The following is a 25,239-nucleotide window of genomic DNA, read 5'->3' on the forward strand; positions in this document are numbered from 1 at the left end:
AGGGTCTCTACCTGTTAAGTAAGTAAGGCTGGGCAATATCTGGTCATTAACATTGTGATGCATCAGCAGCTAAATGCCGTGATTTACTGATATCATGATGTATCTCGGCTGCTGCTTCCTCTCCACCTTAGGGGAGGAAGAAGCAGCCAATATACATTGCCCAGCCCCATGCCGTTGTGGCTCACGTGAGCAAGAGCAGTATGGGGGCTTGATCCGTGCCCCTCAGTTGATCAAGCCCCACACCCATCCCCTTGCATAAGATGGGGGTGGGGCTTCCTTAAACTGCTCAGCTGAGGGGCAGGAAGCCTCCAACCCCACAGCTGAGTAAGCCACCATACAGCTCCGGCTTCCGCAAGCCAGAGGGGCAGGGGGAAGGCAGGTGGTAGCTGCACAGCAGGAGTGAGGTACGTACTGTGCTGGCAATGGCTGCCAGGCATTTACACAACAGCCCACCACATATTCCCTTTGTCTGTAGGTACCTTGGCCCACTGCAAACCCAACTGCTCTTTCGTCTTCTGAAACTGCTTCTCTGGGGCACAGAGGCAGACTAGGGAAATGAAGGTGGCAGGCACAATTTGCTGCATGGGTTTTGCAGTGCGCCCTTTCCACTTATCTTTACACAAAGATGTCGCAACTGCTCAACTGGACACTGACAAAACATACAGAAAAGTCTTTATTAGCATTGTTACAGGCAATGCATCCATAACTGATCCTTGCAGTGTACAGTCCCAGCCAAGATCAAAGCAAGAATTAGCAGACTGAAGTCTATTATTGTACACATGTGCAGAAAAAGGACCTCCTTTGAACTTCAACAGAAGAGACTGAAATTCACTTTACAAAAAATAAAGTAACACCCATTTTTTTATGTAAAAAAGGGCCAGCTCCTACCAAGCTGACAGACCAAAAATATCTTAGAAGTCAGCCAAATTGTATCTCCACACCTTGCATATACCAGGCTTAGCATTTAAAGCTTATTAATGATACATACCTAGGTAGAGACAAAGTGGGAATTGTGTAAGTTTGATTGGTCAGTCATTACTGTAGTTACTGCACCTAAGCAGTTTAAATTCAGCACAGGGGTGGTAGTATAAGAAAAGTGGAAATTTCCCTTTGTTAGATATAATTAATCTGAATTTTAAGTGAATGAATGTGAATTAACTACATCACATCCATTTAGAGTAGTTGACATTAAAAACCATGCCAATTCAGAAAAGCATTCTTAAAACTTCAGCCTGTTTCTATGTGGGTGAATACTTAACCCATTAGCAAAATTAAACAGAATTATAGAAGTTATCCTTTGTGCATAGTTAAATGCCACGAGATGGATTTCACATTTAGTAAAAGCAGGCACTGCAAGAAACAGTTGGTAAGGAAGAGATTGTGCTCCCTCATATCAATCTATTTGAGGGGAAGATGGGGAAATGGGGGGAATCGATGTATCTGCTTCTTGCAACTGCTGTTCTCCCACACTGGTTTAAGGAAGTGCAAATCATTAAATTGTTTGATAGCCAGCATGGCTACGTTTTCTGCCAATTAAATATGCAATCAGCACTATAAGGACAAGTCCAGCAAGGGCTGCACCAACTATGATTGGGATCAACATATTGTTTTCATCCATTGGGCATTCTTCCGCTGAAAGAAAGAAAAAACAATTCTATTAAGCAGCTTTAATCCTAAAATTCTGTTAGAAAAATAGCAAGGAACCAGGCCAAACACCAAATAATCATTCCAGGACCCAATCTATTCTACTCTTCAATGATCTGTCAGGGTATCTACATTGACTATCAGAAAGTGAATTTAAACCATTTTGCCTCCTAACTTACTGCAGGTGCCTTCCAAATACTTTTGGACTACAATTCCCATCATGCCTAACCCCTAGCAGGCTCATGCTGGGAGTTGTAGCCCAAAATATCAGAATTCTAGGTTCCCAACTGGTAGAACCTTGGAGGAACAACTTCCAAGGTATTATTATTACAGTTGTTACCACTTGGTAAAACAGTGTCTGTATTTATTCAAAATAATAGAAAGTACAATGCTACTTCAAACTCTAAGTTTTGACAATAGTAGTAGTAGTAGTTCTAATGGTGGAAGTGCTTTCTTGCCCACCTTTGAGCACAGGTGGTGTCTGAACTAACTGTTTCAACCTTGTTACTTTGCCCTTCATATGAAATCAGGCAATTTCAAGCCTGAGAAAAAAGGTACACAATCCTACAAGCAGCATGTTTAGTTCAACTCTAGGCTCTCTAATCATGGCTATCATATTTTCTCCCAAAAGTAATGGGAGACTAACTTTCTGTGGAAAGGCCATATGCACTACACCAGTCCCTCAAGCACACCAGTATAGGAACCCCCTTGCTAGCAGTTCAGCACAATGGGATGGATGCAGAGAAGTCTGGATTGTTGCAGCATGTAGCGCTAGGATGAGGAACCTAAGTCCCACCAGCCACAGCTGGTGACTGGGAGCGATGGGTTAGCTGTTAGCAATATGATGCAAAATAAAATGCTCAGCAGTCAGATCAGATGGCGTCTTGGCAAACTCTCCTTGGGAATCTGAAGGGTTAATAGCCAAACATTTGTAGCATACTAATTAGCTATAAGCACAGTTGTGTACTTTTGCAGTAAGGTCACCCCATAAGGCAGAAATACACACTTTATCAATCTACATTTTTTCTCTATACTGTATATGGCATCTTGCTCTGTGCCAACTCCCACCCCCCACCCCTTTTGAAACTGCAAAAATGACAATCTTCCTTTACCAATTGGGAGTCAACTTTAAATTAGTGAGGCTGCAGGAAGAAGAATGCTTATTGTGGAGTGTTCTGGTACGACAGACTAGGAATCAATGATAAGTCTTCCTTCTGAAACTTAGTTAAGCTTCTTTTAACTACCTTCAGTGTTTGGGCAGAGCCAAGATGAGCCACCATATAATAAAACTTACCCCTGAGGTTATGATGAACAAATTAATCTACATTTAAGTCACAGATCATGTGCTCACCCACAGTAATGTAAAGAAACAAACCTATAAATGTGTACAGGTGACACCACTGAGTAGGGCCAAGCTAGATCATCAAGTTACTATTGCTCTGAAAGAACGAAGCTTTTGCACTGAACTTGTGTTTAATATGTAGTTATACAGCTTACGTGTTCCAAATGTATTTCCTGTGATCTTGAAAGCCTGGACTTGAGCATTGAATATATTGAGAGAAGTTTCATTCGAGATCCAAATACTCTCTTCTGAAAAACACTTGTACGATTTTCCAACTGTAGCTTTGAGAGCACTCAGGCTATCGTTGTCAGCTTTAAATGTTCTTTCTGTATTAAAAAAACGCACAGATGAGATTAAGTAGGACCACACTCTTTTGTAAAGGCACCAGCCCATTTTGCCACCATGTTTTTATAGGTGGTGTGAAGTTACTGATGAGCAGTAACAAGCCAAAAGTCAGGACCCCTTTCCTGCTGTCAGTACAGCATTGTTTTGGACAAGCTATTGCACCAAACTTTATAGGCTATTTGCTTTCCTGGGCTTGAGGACCCTGAAATCATGGTGTGGGTGTCAATCAAACCAGCTGACTGTACTTCAAGGTTCATGGCTTTCTCCCTTATCTCCTAGTGAGCCTTCTAAAAGCTAAAGAATGAATAACCCTGGCATTTCAAACTGGCAGTTAACACAGTTTGTGAATACTTGCATCTCTTTATCTTCTTTGAACTCTTTGCTACTTTGGACATTCTTTGTATCCTTCAAAATCTAAGCTATTAAAGTCATTTTAAAATACATATATATATATATATGTTACTTACTTATAGATTCAGGAGGCAGACTTGTGCTCACAGAGATACGGTGCAGAAAATACTTGTCAGTGGTCGAGTTCTTAAAAAGAAAGATAAATCTTAGTTACTGGTTGGGTTTCTTTTAAAAGGCTAGCCTATGCATGCTACAGGGCCACCATATCACTGGTAAAATATGCTGCAGTTGTTAATAGAAAGAGACATAGCATATACATCTGCATATCATGACAAGCCATAATTAAAACATGGCTTATGTGCATGCACATGCTGCTGAATCGCTCCTGCTTCATTCCCTTTGTTGAGCCAGTGACAAAAAACCACAAGCACTGGCAACTACAGATCAAGAACCACGGTTTAAACACTAAAGACGACACTGAAGAAGAAATGCCCTATTTTAAGGGTGTGAACTCCAGATCCCACTGGAATTATTGGTGATTTTAAGATAGTGAGGCTGTTTCATAAGCTCAAGTAAATAAACGGGAAAATACAAAATGGCTATCATGCCAATCTGCTCATTCACAAAATTACAAGTCATCTAAAATTGCCACTTTATTTTTTAACAAGTGCCATTTATTTATTTACTAATTTGCACCACCTTCCTCCAGGGTGATAAACACACCAATAGTAACATAATGAAAACCTCTAAAGCAACCTTCTAAAAACAATCTAAAGCTACTGAAGTTCTGCACATAAGCTGTTGTGCCCTGATCCATGATCTTCCCAATTACTGGTAGAAGCAGAGTTATGCTCATAAATAGAGTAATATTTGCATGGTCTATACATGTCAAACACAGCTCCGCCTGTAAATCAGAAGCAGTCAATGTGGAGTCCTCCCAACTTCACTGGCTCTAGCTAGCATGACCAAAAGTCAGGGACAATGAGGGGCATAGACCAATACCATATGGAGTACATCAGCATTCTGTAAGTGTCGCATCAAACTATGCTTACCTGCTCAAAATAAAAAACCAGGTCAGTGCTCCCAGAAGTCAAGTTCAGAGTAACTGTGGAATCTCCACAATGCCCAGAGAAAGTTGTATTTGCTGGAAGATTCAACAACTCCCACTTCTTAGTCTTGGAAACAGAAAAACAAAAAGTTATGACATATTTTCTTTTAAAAAAACCTTCTCACTGGAGATTAAGCAATAATGTATGCACTTTCAGTAAATTTGGTGTAAACAGCTTTGGGAACAGTGTGCAGAAACAGGGAAGCAACTTTCCTAGCAGAACACAATAGGGTTAAATTGGATGACTTTACTGTACAGGCTTTGATCTGTATGGATATTGAAATGAGCACATTATTAAAAAGCCTTTGGTGCACAGCAGTGTTATCTCCTTGATTGTTTTTAAATTTTAGCTATTTTTAATTGTCTTGTTTTGCTGCCCTGGGCTCCTTTGGAAATGAGGGCAGGAAAGAATTTTCAATAACAACCATAGTGCCATGGGGGTGATCAGGAGATCAGCTTTTCCAGATTTTTGCCATGTTTATGATTAGTCTAAATTTAACTGGCAGTTGTGCAAGAATAAGAGATCCTGGCCAAGTGTGCAGGACATAGGGCACAGGTGGACAACACTAACCTCATTGAAACACATTATTGTGTGGCTGCTGGTGGTGAAGAGCCTGGATTTAATAAGCCCACTAGTCTGGTCTAAGGTGCATTAGCTTCCCATATATCTCTATGTATTGCTATGTATAAATAATAAATATGGAAGTTACCTGGTTTTTGGTGGTGTAGGTAATATTAAGCTGCAGGCCCATAGAAGCAAGCAAACAGCCAGTCAAATTGTATCGTCCAACATCTGGAGTTTTGGGGGCTGCAGTTGGTGCTGCAGTTGGTGCCACACTTGTAGTTGCGGGAACGGCGGTTGTAGACCCTTTGTCTTCACTACAGACAGTTTCTGGAAGGCAGTGATCACAAATCATAGCATGGAAAGTAGTCAATTAACACCCAGACAACCTTCATTTTTTCACTTTGTCCAGTCTTTTCTCCTACTTTGCTCCCAACTACAAAATGTGTACTTAGCCCCTTTTCGTTTTTGAAAATATATTTTAATATACCTTGTACAACTGTGTTCTTCGAGGCAATTCATAGTTTGTTAAGCTCAAAAACAAAGACGTTTACTGATAATGCAATCGTTAAAAAGCCCAACAATATGAAACATACGATGAACACGGGAGCTAAATATTTAAGCATCAGCATGAAGCCTGCAGGGGCAAATTTACCACAAAACTCAGGAAGACAATAGCATAGGCAACAGGTGAGCCTTTTTGCAGAGCATTACATAAATGGGGTGCCACCATCAAAAAGACCCTCTCCATTGGTAGCCACTCACCTTACCACATTAGGTGTGGAAATGTGGGGAAGAGCCAATGAAAATCTTAAGGCCCTGGGACAGAAATATATGAGAAAATATTCAAGCAGCCTGACCCCAAGCCATTTAGGGCTTTAAAGGTTAAAACCAACACTTTGGATTGGGCCCAGAAAATGGGCTGGAAGCTACTGCACATGTGCAATATGATTTTATTTGCCAATCCCCATCAGTAGTCTGACCACTCTGATTTTGGACCAACTCAAGTTTCTAGATAATTTTCAAGGACACAGTGCTGTATTCCAACCAGGAGCTTTGTTGAGTCATAGGTCAACCAAAACTGATAAAAGGTGCTCCAAATCACTGGACCACCTAAACCTCATGGGGGGGGGGGGCAGCAGAGTGCTGGATCTAGAAGCACCCACAAGCTAACTTTTTGTCCTTCACATGTTTTGGACCATGATCAACTGCAGCCAATATGACTGTGCTGTAGTTGGAGGAGCCTGAGCCACAGTACAAAATATCTAGAGGACACTGGTTTGGCAATGGCTGGGCCTATGATACTGAAAGCTGCTGACAGGTAAGAGAATCAAGTAGGTCACACTCTTCACCTGTCTTGGCAGAGAACATCTCATAGGGAAACACAGGCAGTTTCTGTTCTGTTCCAAACCCAGTCCTAATGCCTCACTAAGGTGGGTCTAGAAAATCAGAGCCATCCAAGAGAGCTTGGAGCAGCTAAGCCTAGGCAAAGTTCCTGTCTCACTCAGGTGCTGTATAGCTTGGATCCACTCCCTCTCACAAGGATGAATTTACATTCTCCTGGATCCAGGCAGACAGCCCCTTCCTAACACAAGTGGTTGGTCAAACTAGTCCAGAGCCATGTCACTACCCTCAGACCTCAGTAATTGAAACTCCAAGCAATAAATTGGACCAGACAGTGTTATGGAGCCCACCTAAGGCACTGCACTAAAAGTGAAAGGTGCGAGGAAACAGGCATAATTATCATCAGTCAACATTTCTTTTCAATCTCCATTTCAAAGAACACTTTGATAGGAACACCCACCCACCAGATATTAACTGTTACTTTACCCCCCCAACAAAAGACTAGATAAAATTCCACCAAGACCCAGTGAACCCAAACACCCAGTTAGCAATAGTTAAATGGCCAACAAACCTTCTCCCTTCTTTAACTCCAGGCACCAACTAGCTTCTCAGAAATGACTCCATCACTAAATCGCCCCCTTAAAAGGTTAATAGGGTAGCCCTCTCCCTCATATTACCTCCTCCACTGACAATGGCACAGCAAAACACACACCCTTGCTTGAAGAAGTCAAGGCTCTTGGCCTTTCTCAGCAAATTCTATCAGCTGTGAGGACTGATGTGAGTCTCATAGCAGGGATGGTGGCAGCTGGTGCTCTCGCCCCCAGCCGGGTTTTTTGTGTGGTAGCAGTGAGGAGCAGAGACCAGATGGCAAAACAGATCTCCTGCTGTCCTACCTGTGGCACTGCTGTTCCAAATTCACCCTTGTATTTTGAAGGAAGCGGTGTCTCAAACTAAACTTGGGTGTCAGGCTCCTCAGTGTGATAGCAATTTGCTTCCTGGAAACGGGCCATTTCAAAATTCATTCATTTGCTGCTACATTGCCGTTTCACAGATTGCACACAGCAAAGAGGGCTCCTCCTGTTCTTCCAAAACAGAATACTGTCGGAAAGACAAGTGAAAAAGAGAACTGGGAGGAAGGTTCTCCCAATTTGCTCTTCTCTTGTCCTTTCCAACTAGGCTTCAGCTGCATTTGCCAGTAATACTTACTACTTCCAAACTTATTAACAATACCCTTCGGCTTTCTGCATGATAAGTTGTTGGCCATTCAAATCCAATGCTTTACAAAGACTGTTTTGGCTTTCCCCAATCAGAAACTCTTTTACATAAACCATTACAAAATAGCAATCTTTCAGCACAACCCCAGACCTACAGAGAAAATGAGAGTCCCTGGGGTATGACTAGTTCCAGTGGGAAGAGTTGGCATGCCATAAGCTTTTTGAAAATACAATGCTTACCTTTTCCACTGAAGGTGTTGTTTACAAGGTATGCTTCAAGCGTAACGTTGCTCAGAAGGACAGTCACATTTTTCATGCTTATTATGGTGTTGTTGCTGTGACATGTATATGTTGTCCTTAAGCCTGCTCGAATATCAGTTTCTTCGGACACATTTCTTGCTCCAGCTGCAGAAAGTGTGCAATTGTATTAGTGTGTGATGGTCTTCAGATAATTTCTCCAAAAATATGGCAACCATCCTATGTACCACCAACCCAGCTACCTTCATCATACTGTACTTTGCAAATCCTCAAAACACTTACTTTCATTTGAGTTGGGGAAAAGGCTGGCATCTGACAAGTTGTAGGTGAAAGTCAGACTCCTGACAATGTAGACATCTGCATTTCTTACAAATGCCATCTTTAATGAGTTATTGTTGCTAAATCCAATTGCAAGAACTTCTGAAGTGTCGTTTGGCTTGCCACATGTGCTTTCTGGCAGTACCACAGCATTAGAAGGAAGTGAAAAGATCTTGACCTAACAGACAAAAACAGTATTGCTGTTATAGTGAGCATCAGAACTGTTGTAAACATAAAACAATCAAAAGTAAGTAAAATGCTTCAAGGCACTCAATAACCATAGTAGATTTTTGGGGGTGGGGGGTGGGAATACAAAGTAAACCTACGTACGTTTTAGTGGTGCACCTTTGGGTCAGGATCAAATTGCCGTTTAATTTCTACAATGTAGGATAAGGCTTTAGAGTGAAGTGTGGGAAGGAAGGATCCCATGCCAAGTAAAAATGTGTTTTGCTTGTTTTTTATTTATTAACTAAAGGTTAGGCAGGTGGGGTGTGCGTTGGGGAAAGAATAATCCCTCCCTATGTTTTAGAAAGGATTTGGCACAGAGTAGGTTGGGGCTTACCACATTTCGTTTCTGTCTCTATTCCTAAACCAGGCAGGCATACGTAGCAACAGAAAGTTAGCAAAACAATAGTGACAGAACCAATGGCGTACTGATTAGAATGCTGGACTAGAACAAGGGAGATTCAGGTTCAAATTCTAACACAGCTATGAAGCCGATTTTGTGACACTGTGCCGGTCATTGTCTCTCAGCCTGAATTACTTTACAGGGGTATTGCAAGAATAAAATGGGGCTTTAGCTTCTTGGAGGGAAGGCAGGATAAAAATTGTAAAATTTAGCCGAATCTCCTTTCCTGCAATTTCTATCCATTAGCTCCAGTTCTGCCCTCTGTCAGCTCCCTTTTCTGCATATTTCTGAAAACTGCTATTGTGCCCATACCCCATCTTCTCGTCTCAGGCTAAACATGTCCAGCTTTTTCAACCATTCCTCATAGAATTTGGTTTCCAGACTCCTCTACACTTGGGTCACTCTTCTCGAGGCACACTCTCCTCTTTCAGTGTCCTCTTTAAAATGTGATGCCCATAACAGTATACAGCTGTAGCCTGACTAGTGCAGAATGGAGTGGAACTATTACTTCTCGTGGTATGATTCTGGACACAATGCTGCTACCAAGGCAGCCTAAACTTTCATTGGCTTTCTTTTAGTAGCTGCACTGGTGACTCGAGTTTAATTTGTGACCAACAAACCTTTAGTTACTAAAGATACTTGTTTTTCACATGTATTGCTTCAAAGCAGGTCTCCCCTATTCCTACACTTGTGGCCTTGATTTTGTAAACATAGAACTTTACAATTTCTCACTGTTCAACTTTATCTTGCTGGTTTGGGTACCATGTTTTAGCCAGTGATAATCACTTTGAGTCTTGATTCTGTCTTCTTCCAAGCTTCCTGTCATCTACAAATTTGATAAGCATATCCTCTACACCCTCATCCAAGGGATTTATAAAGATGTTAAAAGGCACAGGGCCTCAGACAGATCCTGTGCACTACTTCACTCAGGACCTTCCTCTAGGTCAGGGTTTCCCAAATTTGGGTCTCCAGCTGTTTTGGACTCGATACTCATCATCCCTGACCACTAGCTAGGGATGATGGGAGCTGTAGTCCAAAAACAGCTGAAGACCTAAGTCTGGGAAACTCTGCTCAAGGTTGATGCAGAGACCATTAATGAGCACATGGTGGATACGGTTGTTTGAGCAGCTATATAAGTGAAGTAAGCATTGTGTGCCTTATAAACAGGGCTATTTTTAATCCTATATTTGCTTTGGGGCATTATTACTGATCCCAAGGAATTGGGTTAGGACATAATTTTATGTATAACTAAATTTTACCCTCATCTCCCACCAGTAAATGATATTACAAACTTGTTTCCATCAAGCTCTGCCTTCAGTTGACCACAAACACTTCAGCAAAGTACTTTCCTTTCTGAGTGAGTTTTGAGCCAATTCATGCATCACTTTCATGGCGTACATTTAAAATTATTTTCCTACCATGTGGATAGGATGAACATATACACATACTAACAAATCAGAGACCAAGGTTTAACTGCCGCTCCCAATCAAATATAGAAATCCAAAATTTCTTCAAACAGACTCAACCATGAGTGCAAATTAAGCAGCTTCAGCTCTGAAAGCAGCATCTTGCTGCCTTTAGCCACACAACATAGCACCTTAAAAGTTATGTCTCTGTAAGCAGCTTTCTGGCCCACCGCTCATTTAAGCTTCAGCATCCTCACCTCTTTACTGGTTTTTGTGTTGTATTCCACTTTAAATAGCACAGAAAAATTGGCTAATATGCAGGTTTTGTTTTTCCCATCTCTTACTTCAAACGCTGAAGATGCTTGTAAAAATCCTGCAAACAGAAAGCAATAAATATCAAGAAGTGCAATGCCGATAGACATCTTTGAAGAATACATGCAACGTCCATATGTAACGATGGGCTTCACTAGGACAGATGACTTTTGTGGAAGCAGAATATGATTGCTTTTAGAAAGCCTGCACTTACTCAGTACAGGCACCTCCCCACTCGCACACAATTGATTTTGGCATCAAAGAGGGTCGGGTAGAAGGGACCCCCATGCAGCCAACAAGAACAGAACCCCCACATAAGCGAGGATTCCCCTGTAGCAATTCTTGCTCGCAACACATTTTAGTGTGAAGATAATCTAAGCCATTATTATTAAACACACAATATTTAAGAACCTATTATGTATTCGTGCGTTCCTACATTCATACAAAGCATGTTCCAAAGGGATGAAAAACTCTTAAGCAACCATGAGAATGATGTAAGGAAAGTTAATTTATGCCAACCAGAATCACAACCTTTGTTTGCAAAATGGTTCATTGTATCTCCACTGGCTTTATTTGTATCTAGTCCTCTTGATAACACACTGATAAAGAGCCCTGTTACAAAACTACCAAACATTCTTGTTAAATTTGTCATGTGAGAAACACAAGCTAACAAGTTTTATCTACATGCTAAAGAATCATTTTCATTTGAAAATATACAAAAGCAGAAAACTCACCACATCTCCATTTTTTTATACTTTTAATTGTTTATATGAATGGGTAGTATATATTTTCATAAATGCAATACCAATACTCAAGTGTACAAGACAGCTTTTTAGTAACTGAGCCATGGCTTACATTAAGGCTGTACGACACACACAAAAATACTATCTAAATAATCACTCCCATTTTACTGAAAATTAAAGGCATGTAGAAATCCCCACCCCACAAAGGTGTTTGAGTATATTCTACCTCTGGCAGTGATCAGTATTTTTAAAATGTGAACAGGCAATATTAAGTTGACCTCAGCTATCAGATGTCTTCATTAATAAGGTTCTAGTTTCTACAGTACAGGCTGTTGCCAAAGGCAACTACAGATTACCACCTGCAGGAGCTAATGATTTACTCAAATTGCACCAACATATGAAGATCTGCACAAAGGACAATTTTTTAAACCTCCACCTTTTAAAAACTGTGCAACTATAACACGTGTGTGTGGAAGTCTCAACAGGACCCTACCCCCTAATTTAAGCTAGAATCTTATATGCTTCCCCTCTAGATTTTACACGAGTAGTACATTGTTAGGCTTTTTCTACAACAGTGACATGTTTTGTCAGAGGGGAGAACAGGAAAGGGTTAGGGAGGTGCTAGGCCAGGGGGTGGGGAACTGGATAGCCAAAACTAAACAACTCTGTGAAGTGAAGTGAATACAGGTTTGCCCAGCAATATGCAAGCGGGTTGGACTAGATGACCCTCAGGATCCCTTCCAACTTTACAATTGCATGATTCAGGCTAAGATACCATTCAGTCAACTGTTCAACAGGCACAGAGTCTGGTATACCAAGCTTCTCATCCTCTCTCCAAAGGCCAGCCAACCAGCACATCTTAACTTTTCTCTAGTGGATTTGACTTGAGAGCAAACATCATGTACTGTGAATTTAAGACTGGCTGTACGTTGCTGAAACTTTCCATTGCCTATGACTGATTTGTGCTTCTTTGTCCTCTTCCACAACAACCATGTTCAAGCTGTGAGACTACTGAAAAGTTAAGCAACACGTGAATTTGTTTTCAATTGCTATAGAGCCAAACCATTAATAGGTAAAATATGTTTAATTGTCCGACAGCCTTAATACTACTGAAATAATACTTTCCCCCCAGTGCTTCCCCTTTCCTTCCGAACTGTAGCGACTTTCTTCCCTCTCCAAAAACACAAACAACTATCTTGGAATAGCAAGTAGTGACCTGCCAATGAAGAAGCATTGTTGGAAGACACAAAAATCGAGCAAGTTTCACAGCCTGATTATACCCCATCATTTTGTTGATTTTGTCATTTTTGAACATGCTGGAGTGGCAGCAATTCAAGCCCATTATGAAAGTGCATTCATACAAGTTTTTTCTCCCAGAAACTGCTTAATGCAGAGAGAAGGGCAAAGTCCACTGCAATGTTTTCCTCTTCTACTTAAAAATGCAGGAAGGCTGTAAGCTGTTTGTACTTCTGGATGACAAGTTTTACTGCAGTAGAACTGTGTTCCATTTGTTGTCAGAGGTCTCCTAACATTTAATTGGGAGTATATACCATGGAGGGATTCCTCTAAAATGGAAGAAAACTGCTACAGAAATCTGCATTGCAAACACACTGCTACATCTCTGAATTGTTTGAATTGTATGGCAGACTCAGAAAGAAACAAATGAGCTACACTTCCAAAACAGCATCCAACGAATAGAACATATTCTCCACAAGAGACTAGTCTAGCTTATCCAACTTTGAGAACAGGTGTTTCAAGCAGTTTTAAATCACTTAGTGCACAATCCAAACTCCTGATGTGCCAAACAGTTTCACCAGCCTCTGTGGGATGGGAAGGGGCTAAGCTGGCCTAAGATCCAGGCCCCATCCCTACAATAGCTCCAGAAGCAGAATTTTGCCTGCCCTGCACCCTGGCAATGAGAGCAATAGAGCTGCAGACGTTGTGGAAGCTCCGCTGCTCTATGTGTTTCTGCTGCCCAACCAGGGTCTGGATTGCTCTGCCAGCGTATTTTCAATGCCAGTTTCTTTAAAGATTTGTCATCAAATATTCATATCCTATGCAAATAATATTTTAACCAAAATGCTTGCTTGGTTTTTTAAAGATATGAACCAGAACCAAGAAACACAAAGGCCTTTTTTTAAATAGATAAATCCTTTTTATTGGCCAATTCTCACAGGTTTGAAACTATCAGCATTATGCAATACAGAGCTGGAACTGCTTATTAGGAAAAGGATAGGTGCTTTACAATATGCAGGCTAACAAGATGAATATATAAATCAAAAGAAGACACACCTGCCTTACTCACTCAACACCATATTAATAGGGTGAAAGAGGCATTTTAAATACAGTGTGTGGACAAATGAAATTTTTAACCTGTGGGATCCATGGAAAGTTTCTTTGTATTTGCGAGCGCATTTAAGATCTGCAGGCAGGCAGCAAACTAGGGCACTAGTCTGACTGTAGCCCCACCCGTGCATTTCACAATACTGTACTGCACTATGGGAGAATGGCTGCTCCAACCCTTTATGCAAGTGGATAAGAGCAGAGACAGGAAGACTCCAGGGCAGCCTGAATCACTCTCTACTCTATGATGTGTGCCATGCTCAGAATAGTAGAATGGTAGCTACGTTTCATGCAATGAGAATCTGAACCATGGAGATACCTAGTCAACTTGAGTGAAGAGCAGCTATGTGGGAAAGCAGTTCACATTAGGATTGCGCACCCCATCTTAACTTATCAGTAAGGCTAGGTTAAGTTTCAGTGGATCATTTAATAGTAAATCTTGAAACCAAAAAGTTCATGGTTATGCAAGACAATATATTACAGCTTCCTGCTAAATAGTTGTCCCGGCCCAGATTTCATGCTGCATCAGCTCTTCCTGAGTATGCAATTCTATGCTACGGATAAACATAAAACACAAGTGTTAGTGGAAAGTCATTTGTAAGCTTCATGTTTTGGATTATACGTATGTGAAATGAGCTGGTACAAAGAGATGTTTCTAGTGTTTATGCACCAATGTAGGTTGCTTCCTTGTGACTATGGGGCAACTGCAGATAAACCTATGGAAGGAATATTACCCTTCCAATAAAGCAGCCATTTTAAAAAGCAACTCCCCCACTGCTTTTCATCTGATAAAGGCACCTCCGTCCTCCGTCATGAGCCCTTTTAAGTTAGTGCCTTTTAGAAAGAGATTAGATGACACCAATTTGTCAGCAACTCTGTAATATATGCAAGGACTTTGGGCCAACACTGCACTATGGAAGATCCTAACTTGCATATCAAGAGTTTGGCAGCACTGCAGTGTTCAGACTTGACACACTTTTCTAAAAACACTATCTGTGCAATTTTCAAAAGCTGAATTGGTGGCCATTAATTTAAAGCAAGAAACACCTGCTATGTTTTCCAAATACAGCTTCTTAACACCTAAACTGGACAAGTCCACTGAAGAAGGGAGTTAAAACCCTCCAACAATTATCTACATATCCAGAGCCCTCAGCCTCATTTAGGGCACTGGAAGGATTATCATTCCTTTTACAGCTCTTGTTTATCTTCTTTGTTTGCTCCTAGTAAATCAACCAGAGTTTGGCAGTTCTGGAGAGATATCTACCAGGCCTTGCAGTTAGCTGAATTATTGTGCACATGAACAAGGATTCTGTACCATGAAATCCATTCAAACTGCCCAAAGTTTCAAATTGTTATAGAAACCTCATCTCATGCCATAAAGCTGATTCTAGTTCAACCAACTGTAGTTGACAGCTGATCTGGAAAGTTTAAGAAAGCCAGCCATTTTCATGTAGGCAAAGATGTACTAAGTTTATAGTTGCTTATGGAAATTTATTCCAAAGTCCTGAAATAATCAAGTTCAAGAGAAGCCACCAGTCAAAGTTACAGCTCCAACACAATTAGATATCAGTTAACAATATTATATTTCACTGAGCACCCGTAAGTCTTTTGAAGACATGGGCATGAATGAGAGTTCAAGAGAAGACAACAGTTGACCAAAGTACTAAATCATCCAACAACAAATATTGTTTGTAGGCAGTAAAAGAACATGCTCTCCTGTCCTTTTAAAACCTTTATTTTGGTGCACAGCAGGAAACTGCAAAGTGAAACTTGAGGGAGCATCATATAAGCAAACTAAAGTTGAATTTCAGGAAAAAGCAGGTATCACACCCAAAATAAAATCCACTGACAATCAAATCCATGAATGTATCTTTAAAGAATCCAAGTTCAAAACCATTAAAAACACACACCAAGTACACATAATTAGTTAAAGTAAAATAAGTATTCATTATTTTGCAGTAAAAGGGGAGACTAGTCTCATTACTCTCAGGTTTGTCTCTGGTTTTCCTAATATTTGTGTTTTAATGCCTTTAAAACATTGTAAATAAACCAGTCTTGAATTTGCTATACAGTATGTAGCTTTTTACTTCTAACATACCTCTGCTTTTTTACAATCGGCCCAAATACTTCAGCCTATAATGGCAAGGCTAACTTTAATGACAAAAGTGAGAAAAGGAATCCTGGGGAAAAACACTTCAGGATATACATAGCCACCATGTACTGAGTTGGGATGGAATAAGGCAGACCAGTGATTGCAGACTAATAATCACATACAAATCCATACTGTATCAAGTCAAAGCAGCACAGAAGGACACAAATTCATGAGTCATACTTGTTCTAAATTCTATACTCTGGCCTACATTACTGGGATGCCCAGGTTTTCTCATTGACCTCATGCTATAGTGAGAAGATTGTATGATTTACAGCCTAATCCTATGAATATTTACTTGGGGGATAAAGTCCCACTGAGTGCAAGAGAACCTGTAGAAATCTCTGCAAGATAACAGCTTCATATCACCAGTGTTATACAGCCAGTGATAAAGGTACTGAAACTAGACAATGCCACTTAGGAGAAAAAAACCAGCAGAAGACAACTACTATCAGGAGAGAAGAATTTCACCTTCAGCTGGGTCACCTATTACATTCTAAGTTCCTTCACATTTGCTACATCTAGTTTCCACAAAACACAAGTTTGGGAAGATGGGGAATGCCTTGCAAAACAGCAGGGATGCAGAACCTCTTTTAGATGGGAGGACACATTCCCTTCTGAGAAGCCTTCCTAAACCACATGCCAATTATGGGTGGGGCCAGAGGTAAAAGTGGGCAGAACAACAAATGTAAATTTCACCTTTGTACAGCAGGTTGGTTTGTTCACTCTCACTCTCAAACAAGCCTTCCTATCCTCCATCCAGAGAAACAAGACGACTTATCAGAGTTTAGCCAAATATTCACAAGAAGGCTACAGCAGTGCAGTGAGGGTCAGCCAGAGTGGCCTCAAGGGAGCATTGCCAGTTTTGTTGGTACAATCAAGCAGAGAGGAAACCCTCAGTGCTCTCTGCACCAATATACCAACAGTGAAAGTTATCTATTTCAAATTAGCAGCATGCAAGGCCTCAAGCACAAGAAGGCAAACAAGTTCTCTTGCTCACACCTGTCGTTGCTAGAAGAGGGCGCTTCCGCAAAAAAAAAAAAAAAAGTTGTTTGCAGAGCTGCTGGGGTAAAACAGAACATAGGATTTGAGCAGCCTTCAAAACACAGTTGCCTTGGAAGGAGAACAATAAAGTGGCAGTATGTTTCTTAAGATATGCAGCTGCAGCCAAAAGGAATTAGGCGTCAAGGTTTAAGGTTACAAAGCCATCCACACCCTGGGTGTGCAAGCTAGGCAAAGGTTGGAGCAAAGCTACAGCAGCAACTAGTCACCATCTCACAATACAGTGACCTGGAGGAAAAGTAGGTGGTCAGCTCTGAAGATTAATAATAATAATTTTATTATATATACCCCACCCATCTGGCTGGGTTTCCCTAGCTGGGCGGCTTCCAGCACATAAGCGGAGAAGGATGGGGGACGACGACATGGGTTTCGGTATACAGCCAAATCACACCTGCCTAACTGAGGAGGAGAGGCAGCTCCTTTAAACGTTGAATTCCGCGTTAGCGGTTGAACTGCATTAAAGTACACCGCGTCCTGCGCCACCGTTTCCCACGGCGGAAAACAGTCCTCTTGCTTCTCCCTAACGCGGAGAGGCTGCTCTGCCCTCAGGGCCGCATGGGAGGCCCGCCTGCCCTTTGGCGCAGACACCTGGCCCGCTAACTTCCCAGGTGCCGGGGGAAGGAAGCGGCTGCGGCGACCCCGCGGCCCGGGCTCGGCTCCAGGGAGAGGCGCCACACGGGAGGAGGCCGCCGCCGCCGCCGCCGCCTTTTTCCTCGCCGCGGGGCTTCCACGCACAGGGCCTCGAGCGGAGGGCAAGGGGCGGCGGCGGCAGGCAGGGCGCTCCTTCCCTCCTCAGGGAAGCGGCGGAGACCCGCGAGAGGCCTGCGAAAGGAAGCCGCCGCCGCCGATACTCACCCAGCAGGGCCGCCGCCAGGAGCAACCCCCAGCTGTACCGAGGCGCCATGACAGGAGCGGGCCGAGACGGGAGACAGAGAGAAGAACGCGAAGCTGAGCGGGGAGCGCAAACTGAGGAACGTCGGCGTCGGCAGCACCGAAAAACGCCGAGAGGCGCGTCACGTGATCGACGTAGTCGTCGCCGTCGGCCCACCGCTTTTTTTTTTTTTTTAACCTCCGTCACCTGATCTTAATAAACCACGCCCGGCCTCTTTAATAAAGAGTGGGGAGGGGGGCAGAGAGAAAGAGAAGACGGGCAGAACCAGAGCCGTGATCTCGCGAGAACGGAGAGAAGCAGGCCATAGGTTGAGGCCGTTGAGGGGCTTTCTCCTTCCCCCTTTTTTTAACTGTAGCTTTTTAACCGATTTCGGTTCGTTCTCACGTCACGGGGCTGAACTGCTAATAGCGAAATACAGTGGTTCCTCGGGTTACAGGTGCTTCAGGCTACAGACTCCCTCGGGTTAAGTAGTACCTCGGGTTAAGAACTTTACCTCAGGATGAGAACAGAAATCGTTTGGCGGCAGCGGGAGGCTCCATTAGCTAAAGTGGTACCTCAGGTTAAGAACAGCTTCAGGTTAAGAACGGACCTCCGGAACGAATTAAGTTCTTAACCCGAGGTACCACTGTATAGGGGAAGCTCGAATCGGCTTGTGGCGATTATAATCACTATTAGGCCCGCAGCCCATCCTGGCTGGGAGTTTGTTGCGGGGAAAACGACGCTCTTCCCGTGCGTCGTCCGAGGTCGGCTGGTGGCAGGAGTTTCGTTGCCTTTGGGAGGCTGCTCCGGGTTCAGTGCCAAGGAAATTACTCCAATGTCACATGAGCTCTCGCGATAGAGTCATTTTTTAAAAAGAAATTTTATCATTGTGTGGGCGGAGAGGGAAAACAAATTATATCCGAAATATAAATCCTCTACTGGAAGGTTCTCAGAAAAAGCAAGAGAGCCCCTAACAAATAGGGCTTGTCGGTTGTACTGTCGCCACAAACGCGACTTGATAGGCATTTCAACTACAGACATTTTAGGGCGAGGGGCAGGGAAAGTCACATAACATGCCAGTGAGACAGCAGAAACCTAAACACAAGCTGCGTAAGTTTGAAGTTGCTTTACGTTGAGCTGAAAGAAGTTTTTAAGACCTGCTCTGGCTTCTGAAGCCACCTGCAGCAAATGGAGGTGACAACCTACCAATGCCACGAAACCTCACTAAAATGGCTACTGCTGTCACTGGTCATTACTGCCTTTAAAAAGAAAAAGGACGCTAACAAAAAAGAGGTCAAGAGAGGGACTAACGGAAGAGGGTAGATATGAAAATGAGCTTGGCAAACAGGAGGCAGTCTTTCGAGTTCCCCCTCTCCCATCCCTTGATTGACTATTGGAGTCGAATATTTCCCTTTCTCTCTCTATAAATGCATCTCTAATGCAGTTGTCTCCCACATCCAAATGACCAGGCACAGAACACTGGAAAGCTGTAAACTGAACCATTTTCAGGCCATCAGTATAGGCAGATGTGCAAGCAAAAATCTAGTACTAACTGGGAGAATTACTACATTTATTTAAAATTGTAGTGTTGACAATAATAATTTATAAAATACATGTTATTAACTTTTATACTTTTATTTTTCTCTTTTATACTTTTTCAAGCAATCAATAGTTTTGACTAGTAAACTGAAGTAGGATCCTGGTTTCTGATATATGTTGTTTTGGTTTATTATTTTGTTTTCCAGTCTAAATAATAATGTAGCTATATTTATTGTAGAGATATTGCCCATAACTTTGTTAACAGCCTTCTGTGCAAGCTTCCAAGCTGAACAAGTGTTGCAGGAAATAAAGCAGTACTGGAGACAAGAAAAGAAAAATGAGGATATACTTTGTAAAAATACTGAAACATTGAACTAATCCCTTGTATGAATCGTCATGAAGGTTCTTGTCTTTTAGAAAGAGGCATACTCATTATAGCATTAAAAAGGTAGCAACACAATTTTACTAATATTGGATAGACAATACTCCATGCTATTGCAAATAGGAAAGAGATTGTCACATTCATACAGTGGAAAAGCAGTTACTATGCACGACATCTGCTTTAAGTAAAAATCAGATTTAAAAGTTTCTATTTGCTTAAGATTTTTTTTTTTTGAAACAGGAAAATGGGAAGGAAAATTCAATGAATGTTGGATTCATCACTAACTCATAGTAATGCAGATGAGAAAAGGATTTTAATTTGCAGAAGTCAAAATAATACAAGGGAGTTTATATAATAAACCAAGTTACTAATTTTATGCAAAGCATTTTAATAAAGATACTACTAACATTAATGACACAAAAGGTCAAACTCCCTTTGGTTTCTTTTAAACATACATCATTATGCGTATCCTGTAAAGCCAGCAGTTACAACTGTCTGTTAACATAGCTTTCTTTCTTCAAAGTTCGGTGAATTTCCATGTAAATGATATGAAACAAGCTACTTCATCTGTCAAGGTAAAACTATGAGAACAATCAAATCTTCCTGCGTGCAGAAAGTCCAGAGAAACTTTGCAAATGAATGCACAGTATGGGATACAAGGGAGGAAAGCTACCACAATAGGAGTATTTTCTCATGTTTTCTCATGTTTCAGCAAGTATGATCCGAAGAGGAGCTGGATTGTTTTCGTTACAGGGCAAAAAAGCCTTAAAAAAATATTTTGAAATTTTCTAAGATCATGCCACTGTAATTACCCTGTGTGTAACTTTTAGAATAAAACTATATTATCCTGTAGTTTCATTTTTTTTACATGAAAGGTTATAAACAATTATCCCAGAGCTAGAAAGTGCTTATTTGGTTCACCTTCATGTGGCCAAGAAGAAAATATATTTCACCAATGAATATCTGAGCTCATTAGAAAGCTCATCTATTGTTTTTAATGCAGTTATCCTCTTGGCACTTGATCCATCTAAACAGGGATAAGGTATAGAAAACAAAAAGACAAAACAAAAATCTAACAGAACAAACTAGAATTCTTGGTGCATAGTTAAAACTTCAGTGTACCCCGAGACCACTGATTGTTCTTCAACAGTGTTTAAAAGAAACTCAAATAATTCTTGAAGCGAAAAATGGCAGCGTAAAGTATTTTTATGATGTGCTGTCAAACACACACAACCACTCTTCAGGCAAAAGAATTATATCATACAGAGGACAATTACCATTCACTCCAACTCCAAAATAAATTTTGAACAGAATTCTGAAAGAAATCAAGAAGCAGATCTAAAAATAATTGTCTCTGAATACCACCACAGATTCTAGGCAAGGATGTTTCAAGTATCAGCAGTACATGCAGCTGCTTAATGAACATCATTCCCAGTTCTGCTAAAAGTAAGGTTTGGGAACAACACAAGTATCCATTGTTGGGAAGCTAATGTCCTCCTGTTTTATAAAAACAGTTTCCTCCTCATCATGCAACATAGTGGTACTGATTAGGGTTATCTTTGTCTCTCTCCATATAGTCTCTGTCTATGAGAGATTCAATCCGCTTTTTCAAGTCTCCAGGCTGTAATAAGAGAATAAGTTGACACTGTTTAGCAATGTAAGGACAAAGGAAATAAAATACTAGAGAGAGACAGACAGACAGACAGAGAGAGAGACAGACAGATGGAGACAACACTCTGAAAACGATAATGTATTCTGTGATCACAGTAATTTTACCATAATTGTGCTCCCAATTTTGCCTCTCCCTTACTGTATTATACATTAATATTTCACTCACCTTTACTGGAAATTTTAGCTGATTATATAACTCTGAAACAAGAAGATTGTGACTGAGTGTCTTCCTCATCTTCATTATTCGTACTATAGCTGCATCAATCTGATACTGTCTATCTTGAAACACCCTTTCAGTTGTGCTGACTTGCTCTTCGACCTGTACGGCAAGTATGAAAAATATGCATCAATTACCCTGACACACAAACACACACGTACATACATACATACATGCATATTATTTGGTTAATTATACTTAATTGATAGTATGGAGAGAGGATCTATACCAAAAGAATTGGGGGATTAGGCAAGAGTGAAACAAAAGTCAACTAATGGTTGCATCATGTAAATTTGCCTCTCAGAAAGGAAAGGCAGCACAGGGTATGACCGAAAATAAAGGTCAGATAAATATTTACAAATTATCTACAAATTTAACTGGCTGAATCCATAACCATGTCAAATGTTTAGTTTTTACCCCTCAAAACAACCCCCCTCTCTGAGTCTAATACTACAATACTTGGTTGAGCCCGGAACAAAAGCACTTCTATTCAGAGCTGAGAATACAGCACATTTTTCATACATGTCTTAACCTCTCTTGGTTAAACCCAAACACCACCGCACTATAGACAGACTATTCCAAAGAGCTGTCCGCATCGAATACATACCGTTTCTTTCATCTGGATTTGATTGATCTTTATTCTGAACAATTTATGCTTAAAATCACCATTAAAGGCAAATTTGTCTCCATCTTCCACATCCTTTCCTCTTGGACTTTTATTCAGCACTCTTGCTTTACCACAGGCCAGAGACTGCAAGGTTCTTTTTAATTCGCTGTCCTCTGTGAAAGGGGTTTAAAACGCAAACACACAGTGGAAAACTGTTTACAATTGTTGTATCAATTGCCACAAAGCACAGACTGAAGAAGAAATGAGCTGGAAAAGTGTTGAGATAGGGGCAGGTAGAGATTGCTCTAGTTCAGTCCTGAAAATTTACACATATCTACTTGCTTAGGGGAGTTAACAATATCCTAGGAGATCAGGATATCAAACAGCATATTACAAACTGCTTCTGTCCCCCTCCCTTCTGCTATAGTGCAGAAGACTGTGAAATATAAGCCTGCCATATACAGGTACAGTAGCACCTCGGCTTACGTTACCCTCGGGTAACGTAAACTTTGGATAGCGAAAGCGGCAAACCCGCAAGTGTTTCACCCCGTGCACATGAGCAAGAAATGCTCTACTACACTGTGAGCATGCACAGAAGCAGTCTGCCTCCACATGTGCAGAAGCGGTCCCTCCGATTGAGGAAACCTCGGGATCCGACTGGAGTTCCAAAACGGATCCCGTTCGCAACCGGAGGTACCACTGTACAACTACCATAGTAGTTTGCTTGGGGAAACACAGCAGTACTATTGTGGATCCATGTGCCTCCCCTGCTTTTCTTCTATGCTTAAGTATAGAAAAAAGCATGAGGGAATTGCCAGCTACCATAATGCAGTGCAATCCATAGGTACAATATTCAGTTCAGAGTTCCATTCAGTTCAGAGCCCAGGGTCAACTACATCCTGTATGTCATAAGCAGTTATTGGAAAAACCGCTATTTGCAGCCTAAATGTGTTCCACAATATATTCTGAAACAACAGTAGTAACATGTAGTACTGGTATCTCTTTGTCTTCATGTTTACCTCTATTAATAAAGCTCTTGTAACAAGTCATTCTCCTGTACAGTGGTACCTCTACTTACGTTCACCTCCGGTTATGTATCCTTCAGGACACGTACGTGGCAAACCCCGAAGTATTTTTCCGGGTTTCGCCAGGCATGCATGCGCAGAAGCACTCTACAGCGCCGCATGTGTGTGCAAAACAGGCACTTCCGGTTGCAGAAACCTCGGGATCTGACCGGAGCTCCGGAATGGATCCCGTCTGCAACCAGAGGTACCACTGTATTTTAATCCAATCACATTTATGCCAGATCAAATCCACAAGATACCTGTCTTTTCAAAAACTATTACATACCTATACCAGTGGCCATTTTAATTTCTTCAAAACTGAATTCATCTCCTTCATTGAACATTAAAAGCACTAAGGTTTGGAAGAGTGACACCTGAAACTCCTTCTTGCCCTAAAACAAACAAAATATTTATATTTATAACATTACACACATACACACACACACTAGCCTAACTGTTAATGAAGCTGTCCCCTGTTCTTTACCAAAGGTCATTTATCTGCAGGTGGACAGAACGATTACAAACAAGTAATATACATAAGCTGAACACTGGAATGGGTTAAGTTACCTGCCATACTCTACCGTATCTTTAGGCCTTGGCTAAGCCAGGATAAAGGACTTATGCCAATGTATCTCCAGATGAGCAGGCTCTATGCTGGAGAGCCAACTATTCTAAACACCCCTCATTCAGGAGGATCTTGGGTTTGAGTTGCTCCCTTTGTGTTAAAAAGGCAGGAAGAAGGAAACTGATGGATGACAGGTTTGGCATTAAACCATTCTGAGCTAAAGTGAAATTCAGCCTAGGAATTTCCAAAACCCACCTCTGCTATTTCCAAAAGAAGAAGAAGAAAAAAAAGAGTTTGGATTTGATATCCCGCCTTTCACTCCCCTTCAGGAGTCTCAAAGCGGCTAACATTCTCCTTTCCCTTCGTCCCCCACAACAAACACTCTGTGAGGTGAGTGGGGCTGAGAGACTTCACAGACGTGTGACTGGCCCAAGGTCACCCAGCAGCTGCGTGTGGAGGAGCGGAGACGTGAACCCGGTTCCCCAGATTACGAGACTACCGCTCTTAACCACTACACCACACCATGTTTTCCATCCTTAGTTCCAAACAGAATGCCAAAAGTCATTGGCTCAGTTCAAACAGTACGCTCCCTGACTCACTCTATGTGCAACCAAGGAGCAAGATTCCACCTGACACTTCTCAACATCTGTACACAGATGGAGTATTTTAATAGGATAAAGTGACATAAAATCTATGGCTAATTTTTTCTCAAATGAATATCTGGAAGGACCATAAGCTTCAGATCTACATGTATCCAATTCTAAATGCTGAACTCTAAATGTCTGCACAAGCAAGATAGGCAAGTTTCATGGCAGGAAGGCACAATCTGATTCCCGCACCATGCATAGAGAAAAGATAAAAATATCATGTGAATCAGAAGAAGACTACCAATATATTTTTGCTTGCACAGCAGAATCAGACTCAAAGTTGCAGCATAATATATATGGACTGATAAAAAATCTCATAGAATGTTGCTTAATGTGAATGCTCCAATGTTCACCAAACAACTAGTGTTTATGTTCCACAGATTAAGTGCAAGTACTCTTTCACACCTATTTGACCACAACTGCTCTTATACAATGCAGGCAACTAGTAGCATAATGTTTCTGATCATCAACCTCTGAAAATCCTTCTGGCTCCTGGAAGTGTGAATTTCTTTTATGTATGACCAGGGCTCTTTTTCTAGAAAAAAAG

General features: G+C 41.4%; 2 protein-coding genes and 1 long non-coding RNA gene across 3 annotated transcripts in view; 1 reads left to right on the forward strand and 2 right to left on the reverse strand.

The window, feature by feature from the left end:
* Positions 1 to 660: 660 nt before the first annotated feature.
* Positions 661 to 18,160, reverse strand: LAMP1 (lysosomal associated membrane protein 1). The gene is made up of 9 exons (XM_081003271.1): positions 17,985 to 18,160; positions 10,778 to 10,893; positions 8,451 to 8,664; positions 8,151 to 8,315; positions 5,501 to 5,682; positions 4,735 to 4,857; positions 3,799 to 3,868; positions 3,142 to 3,312; positions 661 to 1,632 (listed from the first exon to the last, which is right to left on the reverse strand). The coding sequence occupies exons 1-9, from the start codon at positions 18,031 to 18,033 to the stop codon at positions 1,493 to 1,495; spliced, it is 1,230 nt and encodes a 409-aa protein (XP_080859397.1). The 5' UTR covers positions 18,034 to 18,160; the 3' UTR covers positions 661 to 1,492.
* A 45-nt stretch (positions 18,161 to 18,205) lies between these two features.
* On the forward strand, positions 18,206 to 20,773 carry LOC308475991. The gene is made up of 2 exons (XR_013985618.1): positions 18,206 to 18,457; positions 20,162 to 20,773. It is a non-coding gene; the product is annotated as an uncharacterized lncRNA (long non-coding RNA).
* CUL4A (cullin 4A) overlaps positions 20,216 to 25,239 on the reverse strand; it is a 35,058-nt gene continuing 30,034 nt past the window's right edge. Inside the window, exons 17-20 of the mRNA XM_081003029.1 lie at positions 23,767 to 23,872; positions 22,417 to 22,589; positions 21,759 to 21,911; positions 20,216 to 21,542 (exon numbers count right to left, since the gene is read on the reverse strand). Coding sequence (XP_080859155.1) covers positions 21,447 to 21,542; positions 21,759 to 21,911; positions 22,417 to 22,589; positions 23,767 to 23,872 — 528 coding nt within the window. The 3' untranslated portion in view covers positions 20,216 to 21,446. The remainder of the gene's footprint in view (positions 21,543 to 21,758; positions 21,912 to 22,416; positions 22,590 to 23,766; positions 23,873 to 25,239) is intronic.

The sequence above is a fragment of the Podarcis pityusensis genome, assembly GCF_964106645.2.
Source record: "Podarcis pityusensis genome assembly, chromosome: 4".
NCBI lineage: Eukaryota > Metazoa > Chordata > Lepidosauria > Squamata > Lacertidae > Podarcis > Podarcis pityusensis.

Coding starts and splice junctions, on each gene's coding strand:
- LAMP1 (XM_081003271.1), bottom strand. CDS start 18,033: ATGGCGCCTCGGTACAGCTGGGGGTTGCTCCTGGCGGCGGCCCTGCTG. Junction 5,683..8,150: donor CAACACCTTCAGTGGAAAAG/GTAAGCATTGTA, acceptor ACTGCCTTCCAG/AAACTGTCTGTAGTGAAGAC. Junction 3,869..4,734: donor TGGTTTTTTATTTTGAGCAG/GTAAGCATAGTT, acceptor TTTCTTTTTAAG/AACTCGACCACTGACAAGTA.